The sequence below is a fragment of the Mastigoproctus giganteus genome, chromosome 13, assembly GCF_048544385.1.
Source record: "Mastigoproctus giganteus isolate SK-2022 chromosome 13, ASM4854438v1, whole genome shotgun sequence".
Taxonomy (NCBI): Eukaryota; Metazoa; Arthropoda; class Arachnida; order Uropygi; family Thelyphonidae; genus Mastigoproctus; species Mastigoproctus giganteus.
In genome coordinates, this window is record NC_143587.1 from 20,573,780 (window position 1) to 20,595,972 (window position 22,193).

Sequence of the window (22,193 nt, forward strand, 5' to 3'; positions counted from 1 at the left end):
CAATTACAGTTTACAATTTTACTGTTAAAATGTAAAAATATTATAATTTTTTTATTTTTTACAGTTATTTTTAAAGTTTTTTCTTTTTGAGAACTACTAAAGACAATAGTTTTTTTATTTTGCATATAAAGCCCACTATTTACAAACCTATTTAGCTCTAAAATGGATCATGATTTCACTGACATGCCATTTATCTACATTCAGCAGACTACCACTCTACAAAGAAAGCTAAATTTTTTTAAATTAAAAGCTGTTTCTCATATGTATATTTAGCATTACTTACACTGAATTAAATTGTGTGAAGTCAAATATACAGTATCTAAAAAAAATATCTTGTGCAGCATAGGAATAGTCAACTTACTTCATATATATAAAGTATTAAATGGTTATTATGAAATTGTTAATGCAGTTTGTCACAGACAACAATTCGAGGTGAAAAACTATTGTATAACACACAAAGACTATATACAGTTGGACCTCTATATAACTAAATCGATTGTTCCCTTGAAAATATTCATTAAACAGAAATTTCGTTATAAAGAAATTACTTTTCAACTGTGAAAAATATTGTAAATATAGTAAAAACAGAAATATAGTAAAATACAGAAATATAGTAAAAGATGGGAAATAAATCAAAAATGAGTGGGAATGAATAAATTTTCTAACATTTTAAAACAATTAATTTAATAATACATACATATTAAGAAATGACTACTTACATGATGTGCACAATGCATTAGTGCACTTTTAAGAATTATGTCATAAAATATTTGGTTATTTTTTGTTGTTCACTGGATTCTACTGTACACCATTCATAAAAATGTTCACATTTGTTTAAACACTCAAATTATTTTCTGGCACATTTTTTTCACGCTGAAAGCCTAGACACAAAGTTCCAAATACTGCCAACATTTGTTGTTTGGAAGGTTTAATATTGCTATTGCCCTCATTCCCCTTGTTGCCCTCATTTTCATCCAACTCATCATTGATACCAGGGGCTCACGTCTGGTGAATATGGGCTTGACACACCCAGCATTCTGAGCTGGATATCATCATTCTTTTCTTTCTTGGTAATTGATTCCCTTCTACTTCTGGCTCTTGTTTTCTCTCGCTCTCTCTCAGAAAATTTTTTTGGCTGGTGCAGCATAAGCCTCAGGCTTCCTTGAACCATATTGCTAATAATAATAATAATAAATATGCTCAAAAATGTTGGAGTCACTCAGATATTCAGCTACTATGACATCATTATCAACTCCTAAAAATTCGTCATGAACAATTTCTCCACTAATGAAACCTCGCTTGAAACTCTTCCGAAGATTGCTCAATGTCTTGTAGTAGTTCAACCCTCTCATTGTTGTTAATTGGTATTTTAGCAAAACAATTCTTAATCATTGTTTCTATCACATCTTAGCATTATCATTAGCATTAGTAGAGGCATATGATGCAAGAGAACAAGTTTATGCAGCATCAGCCAAAAAACAAAAAAAAAAAAAAAATCCACTCCCAATTTTACCCCTACATTCATTCCAAATACCTGTCCAACTCAGCTTTACATTTATTTCAACTATCAGCTGCCACAACCAAAGATGGAAGTCTTCCACCAGTCAACTACCCACTGGCTAAAGGCAAATTTCCACAGATCTATCCTACAACTGTCTTTCCTCAATTTGAATTTATGCCCTCTCAGGTAATTATTCTGAGCAAGAGGAAGAATCCCATCAGCATTGAGTATGCTCAAACCATTCAAGGCTTTATAAACCTCTATCAGAACACCTCGCAGGTGCCTAGTCGCAATCTGCAAAACTTTAGCATTTCTTTGTAAGAGCAATTCTTAATTCCATTCACTAATCTTGTTGCCCTTCTCTGTACTCGTTCCAACAGCACTACAGCCTTCTTAAAATGAGGTCTCCATACTTGAATATAGTACTCAAGATGGGGCCTGACCATTACCTTATACAAGGGTATAATCACCTCCTTATCCCTGCTAGAAAAATTCCTGTATATCATTGACAAGACACCACGAGCTACTCTTGCAGACCGTCTACACTGCTCAGAAAACTTCATATCTGCCTCCACAGTTATCCCAGGTCCTTTTCATTCTCTACCACTGTCAGTGTAGTACCCCAGAGTTGATACGTTACTCTGGAGTTACTGCGTCCCATATGTACTACTTTACATTTGTCAATGTTAAACTTCATTTGCCACCTCTCAGCCCATCTGCTCAATTTTTCTAGATCCTGTTGCAGCAGTGTACTGTCGTTAGTATCCTTAACAACCCTGCCAACCTTCATATCGTCTGAAAACTTGGACATTAAGCCTGATATACCATCATCAATATCATTTATAAATACAGAAAACAACAATAGACCCAACACTGAACCCTGAGGGACTCCACTAATAACATTAGTCCACGAAGAGCAGTGTCCATTGATTACCACACTCTGTCTTCTCCCACTCAACCATCCCTTTATCCATAGCAGCAATTTGCCTCCAACGCCACACTGCTCTAATTTGTGCAGCAGTCTTCTATGTGCAACAGTATCAAAAGTCTTTCTAACATCCAAATATATGATATCAAAGTTATTCCCTGCATCCAGTTCCTTTGGTCAAATTAGTCAAACAAGACTTCTCCTTAACAAAACCATGCTGTGTCCAAGCTGTAACTGAAGTCCTGTCTAGATGATTAGCATTAGCATTAGCATTAGTAGAGGCATTTGATGCAAGAAAGCAGCATCAGCCAAAAAAAAATAAATAAAAAAAAAATAATAAATAAATAAAAAATAACCACTTCCACTTCACCCCTCTGTTCATTCGAAATACCTGTCCAGCTGAGCCTTAAACTTATTTAGGCTATCAACTTCCACGACAAGGGATGGAAGTTTATTCCACCAACCAACCACCCGCTGTCTAAAGGCAAATTTCCTCACGTCTATCCTACATCTGTCTTTTCTCAATTTGAATTTATGCCCTCTCAGGTGATTATTCTGAGCAAGAGGAAGGATCCCATCAGCATTGAGCATGCTCAAACCATTCAAGGCTTTATACACCTCTATCAGATCACCTCGCCGGTGCCTAGTCTCCAGACACTGTAATTTGCAAAACTTAAACCTTTTTTCGTAAGAGCACCCCTTTGTTCCATTCACTAATCTTGTTGCCCTTCTCTGTACTCGTTCCAGCATCTCTAAATCCTTCTTGAAATGAGGCCTCCAGACCTGTATACAGTACTCTAGGTGTGATCTGACCATTGCCTTATACAAGGGAATAATCACCTCCTTATCCCTGCTAGAAAAATTCCTATATATCATCGACAATACACCATGAGCTACTCTTGCAGCCCATCTGCACTGCTCAGAAAACTTCATATCTGCCTGCACAACCACCCCCAGGTCCCTTTCATTCTCTACCACTGTCAGTGTAGTACCACAGAGTTGATACGTTGCTCTGGGGTTGCTGTTTCCCATATGTTGTAGTTTACATTTGTCATTAGTACTTTACATTTGTTGTTAGTACTTTACATTTGTCAATGTTAAACTTCATTTGCCACCTCGAAGCCCATCTGCTCAACTTTTCCAGATCCTGTTGCAGTAGCATAGTGTCAGTAGTGTCCTTGACAACCCTGCCAACCTTCGTATCGTCGGCAAACTTGGACATTAAGCTTGATATGCTCTCATCAATATCATTTATAAATACAGAAAACAATAATGGACCCAATACTGAACCCTGAGGGACTCCACTAATAACATTAGTCCACGATGAGCAGTGTCCATTGATTACCACTCTCTGTCTTCTCTCCCTCAACTACCCCTTTATCCACTGCAGCAATTTGCCTCCAATGCCACACTGCTCCAATTTGTGCAGCAGTCTTCCATGTGCAACAGTATCAAAAGCCTTTCTAAGATCCAAGTATATAATATCAAAGTTATTCTCTGCATCCAGTTCTTTTGTGACTGCATCATAGTATCCAATCAAATTGGTCAGGCAAGACTTCCCCTTAACAAAAGCATGCTGTGTCTGAGCTATGACTGAAGTCTTGTCTAGATGATCCTGCAGTGCTTCTTTAACCAGTGCCTCCATTAATTTTCTAGGAACAGAAGTTAAATTAACAGGTCTATAATTATTTGTGTCGCCCTTTGTTCCTCCTTTGGGAATTGCGGTTACATTTGCACATCTCCAGTCCATGGGCACTTCCCCTGAGTCCAAGGAAGCTCTCATAATTATGACTAAGGGTTTGCTTACTTCCTTTGCTGCTTCCTTTAATATAACTGGATAGATCCCATCCACCCCAGGTGCCTTTCTTGTATTTATCTTCAACAATTTCTCCTCCACTTTACTCTCAGTTATTACAAGATTCTCTAGCTTACTGCTAGAGTTGAATACACCTCTGGCATTCCCCTCGCTGAATAACTCCTCATGTGTGAATGTCGATGCAAAATATTCATTTAGTTTGTTAGCTACCTGAGCAGGGTCATCAATAGTTGACCCATCGATATCAAGTGGACCAATCTGATTCATCCCCTTCCTTCTAGAGTTTACATAAGTAAAGAACTCTTTGCTGTTTTTCTTCGCATCCCTTGCCAAGGATTTCTCGTAATCTGCCTTTGCCTGCCTAACCTCCTTTGTAACTTGGTTAAAGATCCTGCAGTGCTTCTTTAACCAGTGCCTCCATTAATTTCCCTGGAACAGAAGTTAAACTATCAGGTCTATTAGCATTAGTATTAGCATTAGCAGAGGCATATGATGCAAGAAAGCAAGCTTATGCAGCATCAGCCAGAAAAAAAAAAAAAAAAAAAAAAAAAAACTTCCACTTCACCCTTCCGTTCGTTTGAAATACCTGTCCAGCTGAGCCTTAAATTTATTTAGGTTATCAACTTCCACAACAAGGGAAGAAGTCTGTTCCACCAACCAACTACCCGCTGGCTAAAGGCAAATTTCAGGACATCTATCCTACATCTGTCTTTCCTCAATTTGAATTTATGCCCTCTCAGGTGATTATTCTGAGCAAGAGGCAGAAACCCATCAGCATTGGGCATGCTCAAACCATTCAAGGCTTTATACACCTCTATAAGATCACCTCGCCGGTGCCTAGTCTCCAGACACTGTAATTTGCAAAACTTAAGCCTTTCTTCGTAAGAGTACCCTTTTGTTCCATTCACTAATCTTGTTGCCCTTCTCTGTACTCATTCCAGCAGCTCTACATCCTTCTTGAAATGAGGCCTACAGACCTGTATACAGTACTCAAGGTGTGGCCTGACCATTGCCTTATACAATAGAATAATCACCTCCTTATCCCTGCTAGAAAAATTCCTGTATATCATTGATAAGATACCATGAGCTACTCTTGCAGCCCATCTGCACTGCTCAGAGAACTTCATATCTGCCTGCACAATTACCCCCAGGTCCTTTTCATTCTCTACCACTGTCAGTGTAGTACCACAGAGTTGATACGTTGCTCTGGAGTTGCTGTTTCCCATATGTAGTACTTTACATTTGTAAATGTTAAACTTCATTTGCCACCTCTCAGCCCATCTGCTCAACCTTTCCAGATCCTGTTGAAGCAGCATAGCATCAGTAGTTTCCTGAACAACCCTGCCAACTTTTGTATTGTCTGCAAACTTGGACATTAAGCTTGATATACCATCCTCAATATCATTTATAAGTACAGAAAACAACAATGGACCCAACACTGAATCCTGAGGGACTCCACTAATAACATTAGTCCACGATGACCAGTGTCCATTGATTACCACTTTCTGTCTTCTCCCCCTCAACCACCCCTTTATCCATAGCAGCAATTTGCCTCCAATGCCACACTGCTCCAATTTGTGCAGCAGTCTTCCATGTGCAACAGTATCAAAAGCCTTTCTAAGATCCAAGTATATAATATCAAAGTTATTCCCTGCATCCAGTTCTTTTGTGACTGCATCATAGTATCCCATCAAATTGGTCAGGCAAGACTTCCCCTTAACAAAACCATGCTGTGTCCGAGCTATAATTACTTGTGTCGCCCTTTGATCCTCCCCTTTGTGAATTGGTGTCACATTTGCACATCTCCAGTACATGGATACCTCCACTGAGTCCAAGGAAGCTCTCATAATTATGGCTAAGGGTTTGCTTACTTCCTTTGCTGCCTCTTTTAATATAACTGGATAGATCCCATCCACCCCTAGTGCATTTTTTTTGTTTATCTTCAACAATTTCTTCTCCACTTTCCTCTCAGTTATTACTAAATCATCTGCCTTACTGCCAGAGTTTAATTCACTTCTGGCATTCCCCTACCTGAATAACTCTTCATGTGTGAATGTAGATGCAAAATACTCATTTAGTTTGTTAGCCACCTGAGCAGGATCATCAACATTGAACCATCAATATTCAGTGGACCAATCTGATTCATCCCTTTACTTCTAGAGTTTACATAAGTAAAGAACTCTTTGCTGTTTTTCTTTGCATCCTTTGCCAAAGATTTCTCATAATCTGCCTTTGCCTGCTAATCTTTGTGACTTGGTTACAGACAAGCTTATATCTATCATAGGCTTCCCTGTCACCCATTAATTTATATGTTTCCCATGCATTTTTCTTCTCTGCCACATGTCTCATTAGTTCATCTGACATCCATTTAGGCCTAAACCTTGAACAATATTTCTTAGTTGGTATGTAAAGCCTAGTAGCTTCCAAGATTAATTCTTTGAATGCTTCCCATTTTGAATTTGCTGTTGGTAACATCTTAACTCCACACTTTCACCAACTCTGATATGCACACCCTTGTAATTATTAAGCACTTTCACTTTTTCCACTGCACTCAAGGATTTCCTCTTAGACACTTTTACCTACCATGTAAACAGAGACAGGTTAAATTTAGTGAAAGTGTGGATGACTCATTTCTTTGAAACAACAGATGAATTTCCAGGATAAAGGAAAATCACTCTCTCTTAATTCTCTCATAGGATGCTTACAGTAGAAAACAGGTTGATCTGACCCAATGTCCACATCGGGAAAATGTCTTAATCTTTGCCAGTGGCTGTGGACACATAAATAGCAGCTGATCAGTGTGGCTTCTCAGTACAGTAGTGTATAGGATGTATAGGTTTTAGGTTTTACTTCTTTTTAGCATTGTTGACCCAATGCTGGGCAAAGGCCTCTCCCAAAACCTTCCATCTTTTTCTGTCTCGTGCCCTGGTTGGCCAGTTTTCTCCTGCAGTGTTTTACTGGCACCACTAAATTGTAAAATGTTTTAGCTGTTAATTCTTGAAATTAATCCCTTAGCTCTTAAAGGCTAAAGGGATTAATCTTAATCCTTTTTGCTCTTAATTTGTGCTTTCTACAGCATTAGCTCTATTGCCTAAAGGCCAGAGGTGCGAATGATGCATACCCAGATCTCTCGAAATCAGTTCATTACATGGAAATTTTCTTCGTTATACAAAAACTATTTTCAATGTAATGACCAAGGGGAAATCAAAAAAGTTTCTACATAGAAAAATTCACTATATGGAGAGAGAGGTCCTACTGTAGATTGTTACTTATGATAGATGTTGCAAAAGTAAGGTATAAAAAAGGACAGAATGTAATAAATGTTCACAAGTGGAAAATGAGCAGAAAACAAATTTCTGTGTAATGTTCTACTTGTTGATCTGAATTATGAACCATGCTTGGGAAGACCACATTTGTCTACATCAGGAGACACTTGTCTCACACCGTTGCCCTTATCTGAGAAGAATGGCATCTGAAAGTTTGGCAAATTGCAGCACAGCTGAACATTTTACCAGTTTTGCCATGAATAAAATATTTTTGTACGTAAAACATGAATAGTACATTTTGCCATGAATAAAACATTTTTTCCATGAAATCATTCATGATACATTTGGGTTCAGGAAGGTGTTATCATGGTGAAAGCCAAAACAGTTGATGAAGCAAAACAAAACCACATGACTCTCTTTAGAGCATCTTCTCTGCAATAAGACAACCAACAGAGCTTCTTAAGCAAAATCAGCAGCAGTGGTATGATATGGGTCACAACAGATTCAAAAGTGGACTCCATGACATGGAAAGACACTTCCCTGATAACAAAAAATTTCAAAACAGGCCTTTGCCTATCACTGAAAAAAAATTATGACAAGTCTTCTAGGCTGCACAATTTCCTGTTCAGGACTTTTTCTAAAGGAATGAGACAATTGAGGCAATCCATTACTGTGGTACTTTGAATAAACTGAAGGAAGCTGTTCATCAAAAGAGACCAGGAAAGAGGTCCAGAAACATAGCAGAGTCAAATTTAGTGTTGCATGTGCTTGAGAGTTGCAGTATTTTTTCAACTGTTTTTTTTTTTTTAATACCTGAAGGACTCTTTTTCAAACCTAGTTTTTTTTTATGGAACCTCAACACATTACATGTAATATATAAACTCCTGTTATAACACTCCCATAGTATTATCCCACTTTTAGCATTCTTTTATTCTGGTCCCATAGTCACATATTCTGGTCACATATATATATATATATATAATATTGATAGATTTTGTTTAATTAAATGTTATTAATCTGTAGACAATTAGGTGTATATGGATCAGGTTACCAAGTTAGCAAATGTAAACTAACTTTAGCCTGGGAGGCCCATAAACGTTATATGAATGTAATGGTATTAAAAATAATATGATGCTAAATGATGAAAATAACGATAAAAATAACAATATAAATGCAAATAAACAAAAAATGCAAATGAACAAAATAAATTTCAATAACATTCCCTCACTTGGCCACCAACTGACAAACTCCTAACACTGTAAAATTGACAAGATATCATTATCATAACCATCATTAAGAACACAATATATATATATATAATTATACATATATTTGAATAACGTTTAAAATTGTTGGAAACGGAATCTTTCATAATAAAAATAAAATAAAAAGGTACAGCATACATCAGAGGCAGCAAAAAGCATATTCCTCTACATGATGCTTGAAATATAACCATACAAATAAATTAGAATGAGAGTTAAAATAAAAAATAAAATAAAATAATGCCAGCAGTGTGGCAAGACATGAGCGAAAATAGTCGAAATTACATTAAACCAAACAGGAAAGGAAGAGAGTGGGGTAACAAGAATAAAAATATTGCAGCAGAAAGTCTCTAAAATAATTTAGAAAATCTAAATATAAGAATAATAATTCATTGAATTTTGAAAGCCAATTTGGACCTGGTGTCTGTCAGTGCCCCCTCTGACGGGCACCAGGTCCAAATTTATGTGAAATATCACCAACAGAGATGTAAACCATTACAATGAAACAAAACAAAAATAAACCAAAAATAGACTGACCATTACGCCCCATCAGGACCACCGCTATTCAAATCCCCTGCATTGGTGGTTCGATCTGGGGATCGGATGGCGGACTGATCTTTCGATCGATTCTCCTTTGTGGCGATTTATCTAGCAATCGAAATGCAGCGATTCCCTGACCATTATTGGCCTTGTGGTCCTCTGTCAAGATGGGGCATAATGGTCAGTCTATTTTTGGTTTATTTTTGTTTTGTTTCATTGTAATGGTTTACATCTCTGTTGGTGATATTTCACATAAATTTGGACCTGGTGCCCGTCAGAGGGGGCGCCGTTAAATTTCTATTTAATTGGCTTTCAAAATTCAATGAATTATTATTCTTATATTTAGATTTTCTAAATTATTTTAGAGAGTTTCTGCTGCAATATTTTTACTCTTGTTACCCCACTCTCTTCCTTTCCTGTTTGGTTTGATTTAATTTAGATTTAATTTCGACTATTTTCGCTCTTGTCTTGCCATACTGCTGGCATTATTTTATTTTATTTTTTATTTTAACTTTCATTCTAATTTATTTGTATGGTTATATATATATATATATGTGTGTGTGTGTGTGTGTGTGTGTGTGTGTGTGTGTGTGTGTGTGTGTGTGTGTGTGTGTGTGTGTATATCATACACACATACACACTGGTACATGTTAAATAAGAAATCAATAGCAAGACAAGGTGAACTTGGGAAACCCTGAATCCCCTTTGGAGATCTCCAATGATTCACAGAACACAGATTAATTTTAGGTCCATGCATGAGTTTTATAAAAAAAGTCCCCTCCACCCAAAAAATATGCTATAGACCAACATAATTTTTTCAAAAATCTGCCTTGAGTAGCACAAGCTTTTCATACACAAAACATAAGTATTTGCAGAATCACACTAATTACACTAATTTTAAAAGCTTATAAAATGCTCCAAATAGATACATTTCTCCTTGACTATTTCTTCTTCAACATATGTATGGAAAACCGATGCTATAATTATGTTTTCAGTTCCTTGTTTAGACAAAAAATAAATAAAAATAACAATTAACAATAACAAAGTGGCATTTTATTGCCAATGGAGTCTTTGAAAATATAGAAAATGAAAACTCCTTGCACTCATCATTACATCAAATTTTATAATAGAAAAAGAATATAACTTAGTAATTGTTTTTACACTTAATTTCATTTTTAGTTGTTTTAGCATATAGGCATAATATACCTGTTGTGTTCACCATGTCCATCCATCTGCATATAATAACTTGATTCCCATTGGTTGTATATTCATGAAATTTTATATTTCAGCCTTTTAGAAAGCTTTGCCAAGTCATCCCAAATTTCATTAAAATTGGCCCAATAGAAATCTGACAATTATTATCTCTTTGTATGCATGTCTGCATGTAATAACTCAACCTCCAGTGGATGGATTTTGATGGAATTTTATATTTGATTCTTTTAGAATGATTTATAGAGCCTTCACAAATATCATTAAACTCAGAGCAATAATATAAATCTGGCAATTGTTATTTCTTATTTTTTTATTTTATTATTTTTTTTTTTTCATGTTTATGCATAAGCTATCCATATACTGTACATTGCAGCTGAAATGCTAGATATTGTTTGTCCATGTACTGGTTGTGGAGTAATGAATGGGCAATATTAGAAATGAAATTTTTCAGTTTTTGCATAAAAGTCACTACTTTTTGCTTTTTTTATTTTTTTTTATTTGTATTTTCTGAACTAATTCTCCCTTTGAATCTTGTTTATATTTTAATATAACATCCTGGCATATTGTTGAAGTGATTTATTGTCCAAAAAATTGCAAAATTCAGGTTCAAGGTTATGAATTTTGAGCTTTGTTTGTTTTGAAAGGTGTCTCCTGCCAGCATACTTTGTTCTCTACATTCTTGAACCTATGGACAGGTATTCCAATTTCAGGTCAAAGCTGAAAAAAAGTCACGAGTTAAATTTGAAAGTGTCTGCAATTCTGCTCAGACGCGATAGGAGGGAGTATATGATGAGAGCCTTGTCAATCAATTTGGCCCTGGAGAGATTGTGCAAGGCTCATGGGGGTAGAATTTTTTTCAGCATCATCTGTGCTTGCTAACAGGAGAGACTGCTTCTACAGGGATGGGATACACTTAAATAGAAAGGGTGTAAGAATATTTGCTGATGCTATTGAGGCAGTGTTAGGTGGGTCAGAAAACTGCTAGTTTGGGGGGTCACAGACTAAAAGATTAACTGTAGCTGCAGGCAGAAGTGAAAGTGATTCTTGCATTGTTTCTATTGTAATGAGTAGTAACCTACAGAGCAAGTTGCTGGAGATTTCAAGAGCTGCTGGGAATCATCGTGAAACAAGTAAATACATGGGCTGTGTTAAGGTAACTTTGAGTAAGAACAAGGGCATGTATACTTGCATGTACACTGATGATAGAAGTATAGTAAATAAAATTGATGAATTTGAAGTCCTGATCAAGACACCAAAGGCAGATATTGTTGGGATATCAGAGACATGGTGCCACACAGATATAAGCAGAGCAGAATTGGAATTTGGGGAGTACAATGTGTACAGAAAAGACAGGCAGTGTAGGAAGGGAGTAGGGGTTATGCTGTTATTAAGAAACACATAAAATCTAAGGAAGTGCATCCAATTGACACAGGTGGACAGTGCAATGTTGAGTCTCTTTGGTGTGACATAAACACTGGGAAAGGGAAAATGAGAGTAGAAGTACGTTATAGGTCTAATCACGCAGATGAGTACAATGAACAGTTGTGCAGAGAAATAGAATGGGCCAATAAATCAGAATGTCTTGTAATGGGGGATTTTAACTTTCCAGATATTCACTGGAATTTGTGTGTTGGCCTGAATGGGAAGCCTTCAGGGACTTAATCTTGGAGGCTACTAGGCTTTTCATACCAATTAAGAAATATTGTTCAAGGTTCAGGCCTAAATGGATGTTGGATGAATTAATGAGGCTCATGGCAAAGAAGAAAAATGCATGGGATGCATATAAATTATCAGGCGACACAGAAGTCTATGACAGATATAAGCTATTCTGTAATCAAGTCACAAATGAGGTTAGGCAGGCAAAGGCAGATTATGAGAAATCTCTGGCAAAGGATGCAATGAAAAACAACGAAGAGTTCCTTACTTATGTAAACTCTAGAAGGAAAGGGATGAATCAGATTGGTCCACTTAACATAGACTCAAGTAACTGCTCAAGTAACTGATAAACTGAATGAGTATTTTGCACTACTTTCACACATGAGGAGTTATTCAAGGAGGAGAATGCCAGAAGTTTATGCAACTCTGACAGGGAGCTAAGTGATTTTGTGATAACTGAGAGCAAAGTGCAGGAGAAGTTAAACATAAAAAAGGCACTTGGGGCAGATGGAATCTATCCAGTTATAATGAAGGAGGCAGCAAGGGAAGTAAGCAAACCCTTAGCCATAATTATGAGAGCATCTTTAGAGTCAGGGAAGGGCCCCATGAACAGAAGGTATGCAAATGTATCACCAATTCACAAAGGACGTTCAAAAGATGACACAAGTAACTATAGACCTGTTAGTTTAACTTCTGTTCCAGGAAAAATAATGGAGTCACTGGTTAATAGGTGATACAGGAACACCTAGACAAGACAGCAGCAATAGTTCAGACACAGCATGGGTTTGTTAAGGGGAAGTCTTGTCTGACCAATTTGATTGGATACTATGATGTGATCACAAAGGAACTGGATGCTAAAAATAATTTTGATGTCATATACTTGGATTTCAGGAAAACTTTTGCTACTGTTGCACATGGAAGACTGCTGTACAAATTGGAGCCGTATTGCATTAAGGGCAAGTTACTGCAATGGATAAAGGATGGTTGAGTGGGAGACGGCATAGACGTGCTGCCAGAGCAGGTCACGGAGTTTTGACAATGATATATAGGAATTTTGATAGAAGAGACAAGGAGGTGATTATCCCTTTGTATAAGGCAATGGTGCCACACCTTGAATACTATATACAGGTCTGGAGGCCTCACTTTAGAAAGGATGTAGAGTTGCTAGAATGCGTACAGAGAAGTGCAACAAGATTGGTGAGAGGAACAAAGGAGTGCACTTATGAAGAAAGGCTTAAGGTCTGCAAATTGCAGCATCTGGAGACTAGGCACTTGCGAGGTGATCTGATTGAGGTGTATAAGGCCTTGAATGCTATTAGATTCAAATTGAGGAAAGACAGTTGTAGAATAGATGTGCAGAAGTTGGCCAACGGGTAGTTGATTGCTGGAACAGACTTCCATCTGTTGTTGTGGAAGTCAATAGCTTAAATAAATTTATGGCTAAACTAGACAAACATTTGGGGTGACCAGATGGGTGAAATGGGAAGGTTTATTGTTTTTTTTTTTTTTTTGCTGATGCTGTATAAGCTTGCTTTCTTGCATCATATGCCTCTGCTAATGCTAATGTTTCATATTACAGTAGTATTAAAATCAAACATCACGTGCTTTATGAATTTTGAGCTTTGTTTCTGTGTTATGAAAGGTAACTCCATGACAGGGTACTTGTGTTCTCTAGATTCTTGAACCAGTGGGCAGGTATTCCAGTTTCATAGTACAATAGTATTAAAATTAAATATCACATGCTTCATGGTTTCATAAACTGATAGGTGTCCCTTTTACCCATTTTTCTCTTTTCACTGCTTCAGTCCTGAATTTCTCTGCTCATGTTAAGATTAGGGAACTTTTTCATGTTATCTCTTTAAAGCAAAAGATGTTCATAGTTTTCGTTACTGTGTCGCTAAAGTTTCATGTTGTAAATGTATAGTATGTTGGAATTGCTTTTGGATAATCAACAAATATCCAAACAGATTACTTTCTAAATTTTTTGAAAATTTGCATATTAATTTTTTTGTTAGAGTAAATTACATAAGATTCCATTCTGTTGCAGAGCTGAATGAATTCAAACAAAAAGTACACTTGTATAATTGGCTAGATTTGTTTGTTATTTTATTAGTTTGTATTCATTTATTTTATGTTTAATTTTTTTTTTAATTTCTAGGTTTAAAAATGATGATGTGATCCCATCATTAGACCGCATAAAAGTTGATAGTGTTGTGGATGATAATGAATACTCTGTTACCATTCGTGATCTAACATTGGATGATACTGCAAAATATTCTTGTAAAGCTATAAATGAAAAAGGAGAAGCAATTGATAGTGCTCTCCTAACTGTTAAAGGTAGGAAATGATATTTTACTGTTTTTTTTTTTGTAATAAAACAAAAAGAATATAAAAATTTAATTATTAAAGTACTACCATAGTTAAGGAGTGGTATATTATCAGTCAGCTGTCACCAGAGTTACAGAAGTACCTTCTTATGGTCTTAAAGCTGTGTTGTCATATGCCATTTTTTCAATTATTTGTAATAAAAAGACTATTACCAGTTCAGTGTACTTTCACTTGTTAAACTTATCTTACCTTGTGAATAGTGCCTTCCTATATGAAAGCATTTTACATTATCAGAGGTAATTAGTGGTTGTTAAGTAAAAATGTTTCATGTCTGTTCAGTTTTTGCTATGCCCACATTCAAAATTTAAATGTATTTTGGGTGGAACATCACACCCTACCTTCACATTGGTCTTCTGAAATAATTTAAGTTCATTCTGATATCCAGAATTTTAATAAAGTTTATTACCAAATTATAAACTGTGATTATTGTTACCAGAGGTGTAATTATCTGCTGAAGCCAACAAAGTTGTGATGAGGGGTACCCAAGTATGGAAGAGGTCTGAGGCCTAAAGCATGTTTTTTTATTGGACTCTTGATCCTGAATAGTGGCCAGAGGCTGGTGATTTGTTTTTGCAGTGGGGTGGATTTTCTATGGTAATGTTACTGATTGCAACTTGATTACAATCCACCATGAGGTTGTTTCAAGTGGTAAAAAGGAAAGGGTTCCATAATTTATTCATACACATATGTTTAGGGAAAAGGGAAAGTAGTTAGTTGTGCAGTAGTTCTGCAAAAACATTTACTTATAGTACTGAATTTATTCAGAGTAAGAAAAGAAATAAATCCCAAGACTGGAATGAAACAAATCTGGTTACTTTTCATTATATTATTCTCTGTATCTGTTCTTCCTATTTTTCCAAAAAATAAAAATAAATAATGAAGAGGAATAGCAAACTATAAATGTGAACATAGAAGCTCATTTATTGAGATTTAAATAGAAAAACTTTCATTATTTTAAGTAAGTGATGTCATTAGAAAGCTTTTTAAATGAAAATTTTTATTGTAAAACACTTGAATTTGAGTATGCATTCCATATTTGTTTTTAGAACCAATTACCCCTCACATAGATGGAATGGGTGACTTAGAAGTAAAACAGGGAGAAGTAGCAAAATTTGAAGTGACTATTACAGGTTTTCCTACTCCAGATGTGGAATGGTAAGTTTTCTTTCTATATGTTTTTAAATTTAAAATCATTTTCCATCTCCATATAAAATATATTTTTTTTCACTCTAATCATATTAGTTTTTGGAGGAGACGGTGGGACTAGCTATTGGGATAATAGTATGAGATTTTTACATAATGCCATTTTTGAGATCAGTATTAAAGATAACAGGATGCAAGGACACCAAGTTTATTTAGTATCTGCCATATATTAAAAAAAAAAAAAAAAAAAAAAATTTTTTCGTTGGCCAAGGAAGGTTAGATAGATGTCTGAATGAAATCAGATCAACAAAAAAAAAAATTTTGGTTGACCTCATTTCATTCAGATATCTGTCTAATTCTCCTTTAAATTTATGCAAGCTCTCTAGTTCTACAGGATTAATTAGCAAGGTGTTCCAACAGTTGATACCCCATTGGCTAAAAGAAAAATTTCTTATATAACCTTCTTATTACCTTGACGGCTCAGTTTTGTGCTTCCTTTGGTATCTACTGCCTTTCTACCCATGCCAGTTAGTATAAAAGGGTTGAATTTATTTGCTTGCACTAGGTCCAGTTTTTCCTATTGCTGTAGAGAACTTTTGTGAGTAAGGACCTTTCCTGCATGTTATCAAATTATTCTTTCTCAAGCTACAGTGATAGGATAACCTTCTGAGATTAATTCTTTGTTACTTTACTCCTGCAAATAGTGACACTGTCCTTAGAACATATGAATTCCAGGAATTGTTTATATCTAAATAATAATCTAAGATAGAATTATCTATGAGATACTCCATAGCTTATTTATAGTGGTAACAATAAGGACATTTGGCTGCAAAACTCAGCTTAATTAGATTTGGCAAACAGCAGAGCAGTCAAAGAATGAAACTGCCAGAGGAAATATTTCTTAGAATTTGTTGTAGGTAAAATCTTTGGCGTTGAACTGCATAGAATTTAAAAACCTTCCTAAGACCACTGTACTCACCCTTAAGAAAGCAAAAGCCCTTCTCTTTACCTTTGTAAAGGGAATAGCTTTTGCTGTGATCACTGCTGCCCAGTGGGCCTTTTACTTGTAGATTCTTAATGCATGAAAATTGCTGCTGATAGTTAGATCAAGAATATTGCTTGTTGCCTCTCTAACATGCTGCTGTAGAAAACAGTCATCCAGTAAATCCACAAAAGTCTTTCTAGTGTGTGAGCAACCAGCCCATAAGTTTCAGTCAATATCTGTAAAGTTAAAATTCCTCATTATATGACATTCCAATTTACTTGTCCCCTCTATTTCTTTTTATAGCTGTTTGTTATACTCATCACAGTCATTAGGTCTATAGTACACTACTACTCTCATTTTCCCAGTGCTTGTATCACACCAAATTGACTCAACATTTCACTTAGCTACTGATGGCTTGGATTTAATATCTTTATCTTAATCAAGAGCATAATCCCCTCCCTCCTCTATTGTCTGTCCTTTCTCAACACATTATATTCCCAAATTTAAACTCTGCATCTCTTATATCTGAGTGACACCAAATCTCTAATATCTCTACAATGTCTCCCTTTGATGATTTGATCTCTAATTCAAATTCATCAAATTTTTTACAGTGCTCCTCACATTAGTGTACATGCAAGTTACATGCATCTCTTCTTACTGTTAATTTCCTCACACAGCCCATGTGTTTACTTTTTTCCATGATGATCCACAGCAGCACTTGAAATTCCCAACACCTTGCTTTCTAGGCTTCTGCATCTTCCAATAAAAGCAGTGCAAAAATCACTTTCACCTCTGCCTGTGGTTCAAGTTAATATATTAATCTGTGTATATTGAAAACAGTAAGGACCCATCACTGATTGCCGAGAGACTCCACTAATAAAATTGATAGAACTCCATGAATTGTCCTAGTTTGTTTGCACTGCTTGAATAACTTCATGTTGGAGGACTGTACAATTACCTTAGTCTTTCTCATTCTCCACCATCTTGAGTATGGTACCACCCAATTAGTATGCTATTCTGGGATTACTGCTACCCATATTTTGTACTTTGCATTTATAAATGTTAAACCACAATTTCCACTTTTCAGCCAATCTACCTAATTTTTCTAGGTTGCTGTAGTATGCCTTGATCCTTAGTTATTAACTACACTGCCAACCTTTGTATCATCATTGAATATGCAAACTTTGACAGTATTCTTGATATGTCTTCATCAATACTATTAATAAATATTCAAACCAGTAAGGGACCCAGCACTGATCACTGAGTGACTCCACTAATATCATTAGTTCAAGAAGAGCAGTGCCCATAATAATCACTCTGTTTCTGCCACTCAACCTTCCCTTTATCTATAGCAATAACTTGCACCTAATGCCATACTGCTCCAGTTTGTGCAGTAGTTTTTCATTTGGAACATTGTCAAAAGCATTACTGGAATCTAAGTAAGTGATGTCAAAATTATTTTTGGCATCCACATCCTTAGTTAATCCACATAGCTAATCAGATTGGCCAGACAAGATCTTCCCTTAATAAATCTGTGCTGTGAGTGCCATATAACTGCATTCCTATCAAGATGATCCTACATTATTTCTTTCCATTATTTTCTCAGAGGTCAAGGTTACAGGTCAGTAATTACTCACTTTTCCCATTGATCCCCTATATAAATGTGGAAGCTTGCATGTCTTCCATTCGTAGGAACCTCCCCTCAATCCAAGAATGTGCTCTCATAATTGTGGCTAAAGGTTTACTTACCTCTTCTGCTGCATCTTTTCATATAATTGGATAGATTCTATCAGTGCTGTGAGCCTTATTTACTTTTAGCCTCAACAGTTTCTCTTCCACTTTTTTCCCAGTTATCACAAAGTTATTTATCTCCTCATGGTATACTTCTGGTATGCATTTTCCCTTAACTCTTCTTCCTGCATGGACATAGATGCAAAATTTTTATTCAGCTTGTCAGCAACCAGAACAGGATCATTAATTGTTATGCCATTCATATTTAATGGACCAATATGTTTCTTTTGTTTCCTTCTAGTGTTAATATAAACAAAGAACTCTTTGCTACTTTTCTTCACATTCATAGCCAAAGATTTCTTATAATCTGTCTTAGCTTGCCTATCCCTCTTTGTGACTTGATTATTTACTGGTTCATACTTATTATGTTTCGGTGTCCTCTGATAATTTATAACCATGGCATGCATTTTTCTTCTATGTTACTAGTCTCACCAGTTCACCTATCATCATTTAAATCTGTATCTTGAACAGTATCTCTTAGTTAGTACAAAAAGTTTAGCAGCTTCTGTGATTATTTCGTTGAATGCTTCCCACTTAGAATTTGCTCTTAAAACTATATTGTCTTAAAACTGTATTGTCTTAAAACTCTTAAACCCAACCTCATGTTGTCAACCCTCTTTGGGGGTGAGAAGGGAGAGAGAGAGAGAGAGAGAGAGAGAGAGAGAGAGAGAGAGAGAGAGAGAGAGAGAGAGAGAGGCAGGCCTTTCCATCCAGCCTTATTTAACTTTCTGTAGTAATGGAAAAATCAGTTAACAGCCACTTTTACTACCTTGAAACTTTCATCTAATGTGATTTTAAAATATAAAATATTGTTTCTTTAAATTATAAAATATTATATATCATATAGTATATTTCAATTATACTCATTAGAGTCAGTTGATCTATAATGTATTTCTTTTCTCATTACTTATATAAAAGCTGACTTGATAGTACTTGTGTTGGATATGCTTTTCTGGAATCTATGTGCTTCTTGATTGAAAGCAAACCTCACCATCCTTTTGGATATGTCTGTTTTCTACATGCTTTAAAAATCATATTCAACTCCTGGATCCCTTTATATTAGGATATTTGCAATATTCTTATTATGGCAGTTCTTGGTATGGCCAATAATTTTTGAATTCATTAAATTTAATAATTGTTATTTAACCGTCTATAGTTGAGTCTTTTCTTATAAACATTTAGATAAGTATTGCAAGTATCTCTAGTCCACTATGAAAAGTCATGTTTCATTTCTTCCTTGCAGTTATCTCTAATTAAGAGATCAGTTTCACTATAGGTGCCTCCGTAGCCAGGTGGGCAGGAGCAGCAGTGCGTAGCACACGCTTCTTGATTAGACCGGGGTTTGAGCCCGTGCCCACCAAATACGGAGGATGCGGAAAGGTCAGGGAATGACCACCGCATATCCCCGGAGCAATATGGCCTTAGCTGCTAATGCTCCAAATAACAAACAAACAAACAGTTTCACTATTTTGTATTCCAGTAGTTTTAATATAATTCTTATTCTACTTGCAACTGATAATTTCCCTTTGGTTTATTTGAAGATACATTTAGTATTCAGTATTGTATGTATTATTTAAGCATTATTTTTATGATATTAAATGCACAAAATTAACTGACTCATTTTTTAGGTTTAAGGGGGACCAAAAGATCCAGGCTTCTGATCAGATTGTGATAACTGCTAAAAAGGATGTAGAGAAGTACGCATTAGCTGTAAGGAATATGAATGAAGAAAATGTGGGCATTTATTCCTGCGTTGCTTCAAATTGTGCTGGGAAAACAAAAGGAGAAGGAAAACTCTCGATAAAATGTAAACTGAACTTATATTTGTAAATTTTTATATAAATGTTGCTGGAAATATTCTTATGATAACTTGTCATTTTTCATTTCACAATTTTTTTTCCCATTGTTTTTGATTCATGTATTCATTTAAGCCTAGAAATAATAATTAAAAGATATAGATAAGCTTGAAGTGAGGAATCAAAACAAATTTTTAACACTTTTTTTAACAAATTAAAACTAATATTGTCTAAACTTGGCTTAGTCCTAAACAAATATAAACCAATAATTAGTACTGAATTTGTTAATTTTTTTTTTCTAGTATTAGAATTAGTAGTGGCAAAAGATGCAAGAAAGCAAGTGTATAGAGCACAGTCAAAAAAAAAAAAAAAAAAAACCCTCTCCACTTCACACAGATTTGTGTAGTTCTTCCTTGAATGTATTCAAACTAACCACTTCCACCACAGAGAAGTTTGTACCAACAATAAACCGCCTGCTGGCTCATGGCAAACTTCTGCACGTCTATCCTGCAACCATCCTTCCTCAATTCAAATTTATGACCCCCTCATGTATGTAGCATAAGCAAGAGGAAGAATGATATCAACATTGAGCTTACTCAATCCATTCAAGGCCTTAAACACCTCAATCAGATCTCCTCACAGGTGGCTAATCTGGATACTAAAATTTGCAGAAATGAATCTTGGTAAGAGCACCCTTTTGTTTCATTCACCAATCTTGTTGCCTTTCTCTGTATCTTAACTAGTAGATCTGTGACTGTTCAATAAAGAATGATCATAATTTTTCATGAACAACCATACTGCTTGCTATTTCTACCTAAGCTGCAGAATTTAAGACCAAACCAAGCTGCATCACACAGAAACTATGCAATTGACTTAATCCATTCAAGCCAGTCGGTAAAGTTTATGCTGCACTCAGATTTTGTTTCTGCTCAAGAAAACATCAGCTGAAGCATATGAAATATTAAAAGAGGCTTATGGTGAATCTAGGCTTTCATTTAGCATAGCTCGCAGGTGGTTTAGAATGCTTAAGGATAGACATGATTCAATCACAAAAATTGGCAGTCCTGGAGCTCCAATCACTGCTGTCACTTAAACCGTGAAATATTGCTTCTGTAATAATGAGAGAAGATCGTCTTATCTAAAGCAACTGGCAGAGATGTTGAGAATATCAGTAGGAAGCAAACACGGTATTCTCCATGACCATTTGCATATGACACGTGTTTGTGCATGCTGGACTCTAAGGCTACTCACCCCTAAGCAACAACAAATTCGCATGGAGGTTTGTCAGGATCCACAACAGAAGGTTACTGAAGATCTGAAGATAGTGAGATTCTGCACAAGGTTATAACAGCTTATAAGACATGGGTTCACCACTTCAACCCAGGGAGTAAGCAGCAAAGCCCTCTTTGGAAATCTACGTCATCGCATCAGCCCATCTGCCCAAATATTCTAGATCCTGTTGTAGTAGTGTACTGGCATTTCTGTCATTAACAACCCTGCCAGTCATCATATCGTCTGCAAACTTGGATATTAAGGTCTGATATACCTTCATCAATATCATTGATAAATACAGAAAACAACAATGGTCCCAATACTGGGCCCTGGGGGATTCCATTAATAACATTTGTTCACAAAGAGCAGTGTCCATTGATTACTACTCTCTGTCTTCTCCCACTTAACCATCCCTTTATCTATAAATGCAGCTAGCCCCTAATGACACACTGCTTCAATTTGTACAGCAGTCTTTTATGTGCAACAGTATCAAAAGCTTTCCTGAAATCCAAATATATGATATCAAAATTATTTTTTGCATCCAATTCCTTTGGACCACATTATAGTATCCAGTCAAATTGGTCAGACAAGACTTCCTTAACAAATCCATGCTGTGTCTGAACTATAACTGCAGTCT

General features: G+C 35.9%; 1 protein-coding gene across 1 annotated transcript in view; it reads left to right on the plus strand.

Moving 5' to 3' along the window:
* The window catches only part of LOC150075838 (protein Obscurin-like), a 598,361-nt gene that overhangs the window by 382,671 nt on the left and 193,497 nt on the right, over window positions 1–22,193 (plus strand). The window contains exons 53-55 of the mRNA XM_090387723.1: window positions 14,340–14,518; window positions 15,616–15,724; window positions 20,117–20,295. Of these exons, the coding sequence (XP_090243849.1) occupies window positions 14,340–14,518; window positions 15,616–15,724; window positions 20,117–20,295 (467 nt within the window). The remainder of the gene's footprint in view (window positions 1–14,339; window positions 14,519–15,615; window positions 15,725–20,116; window positions 20,296–22,193) is intronic.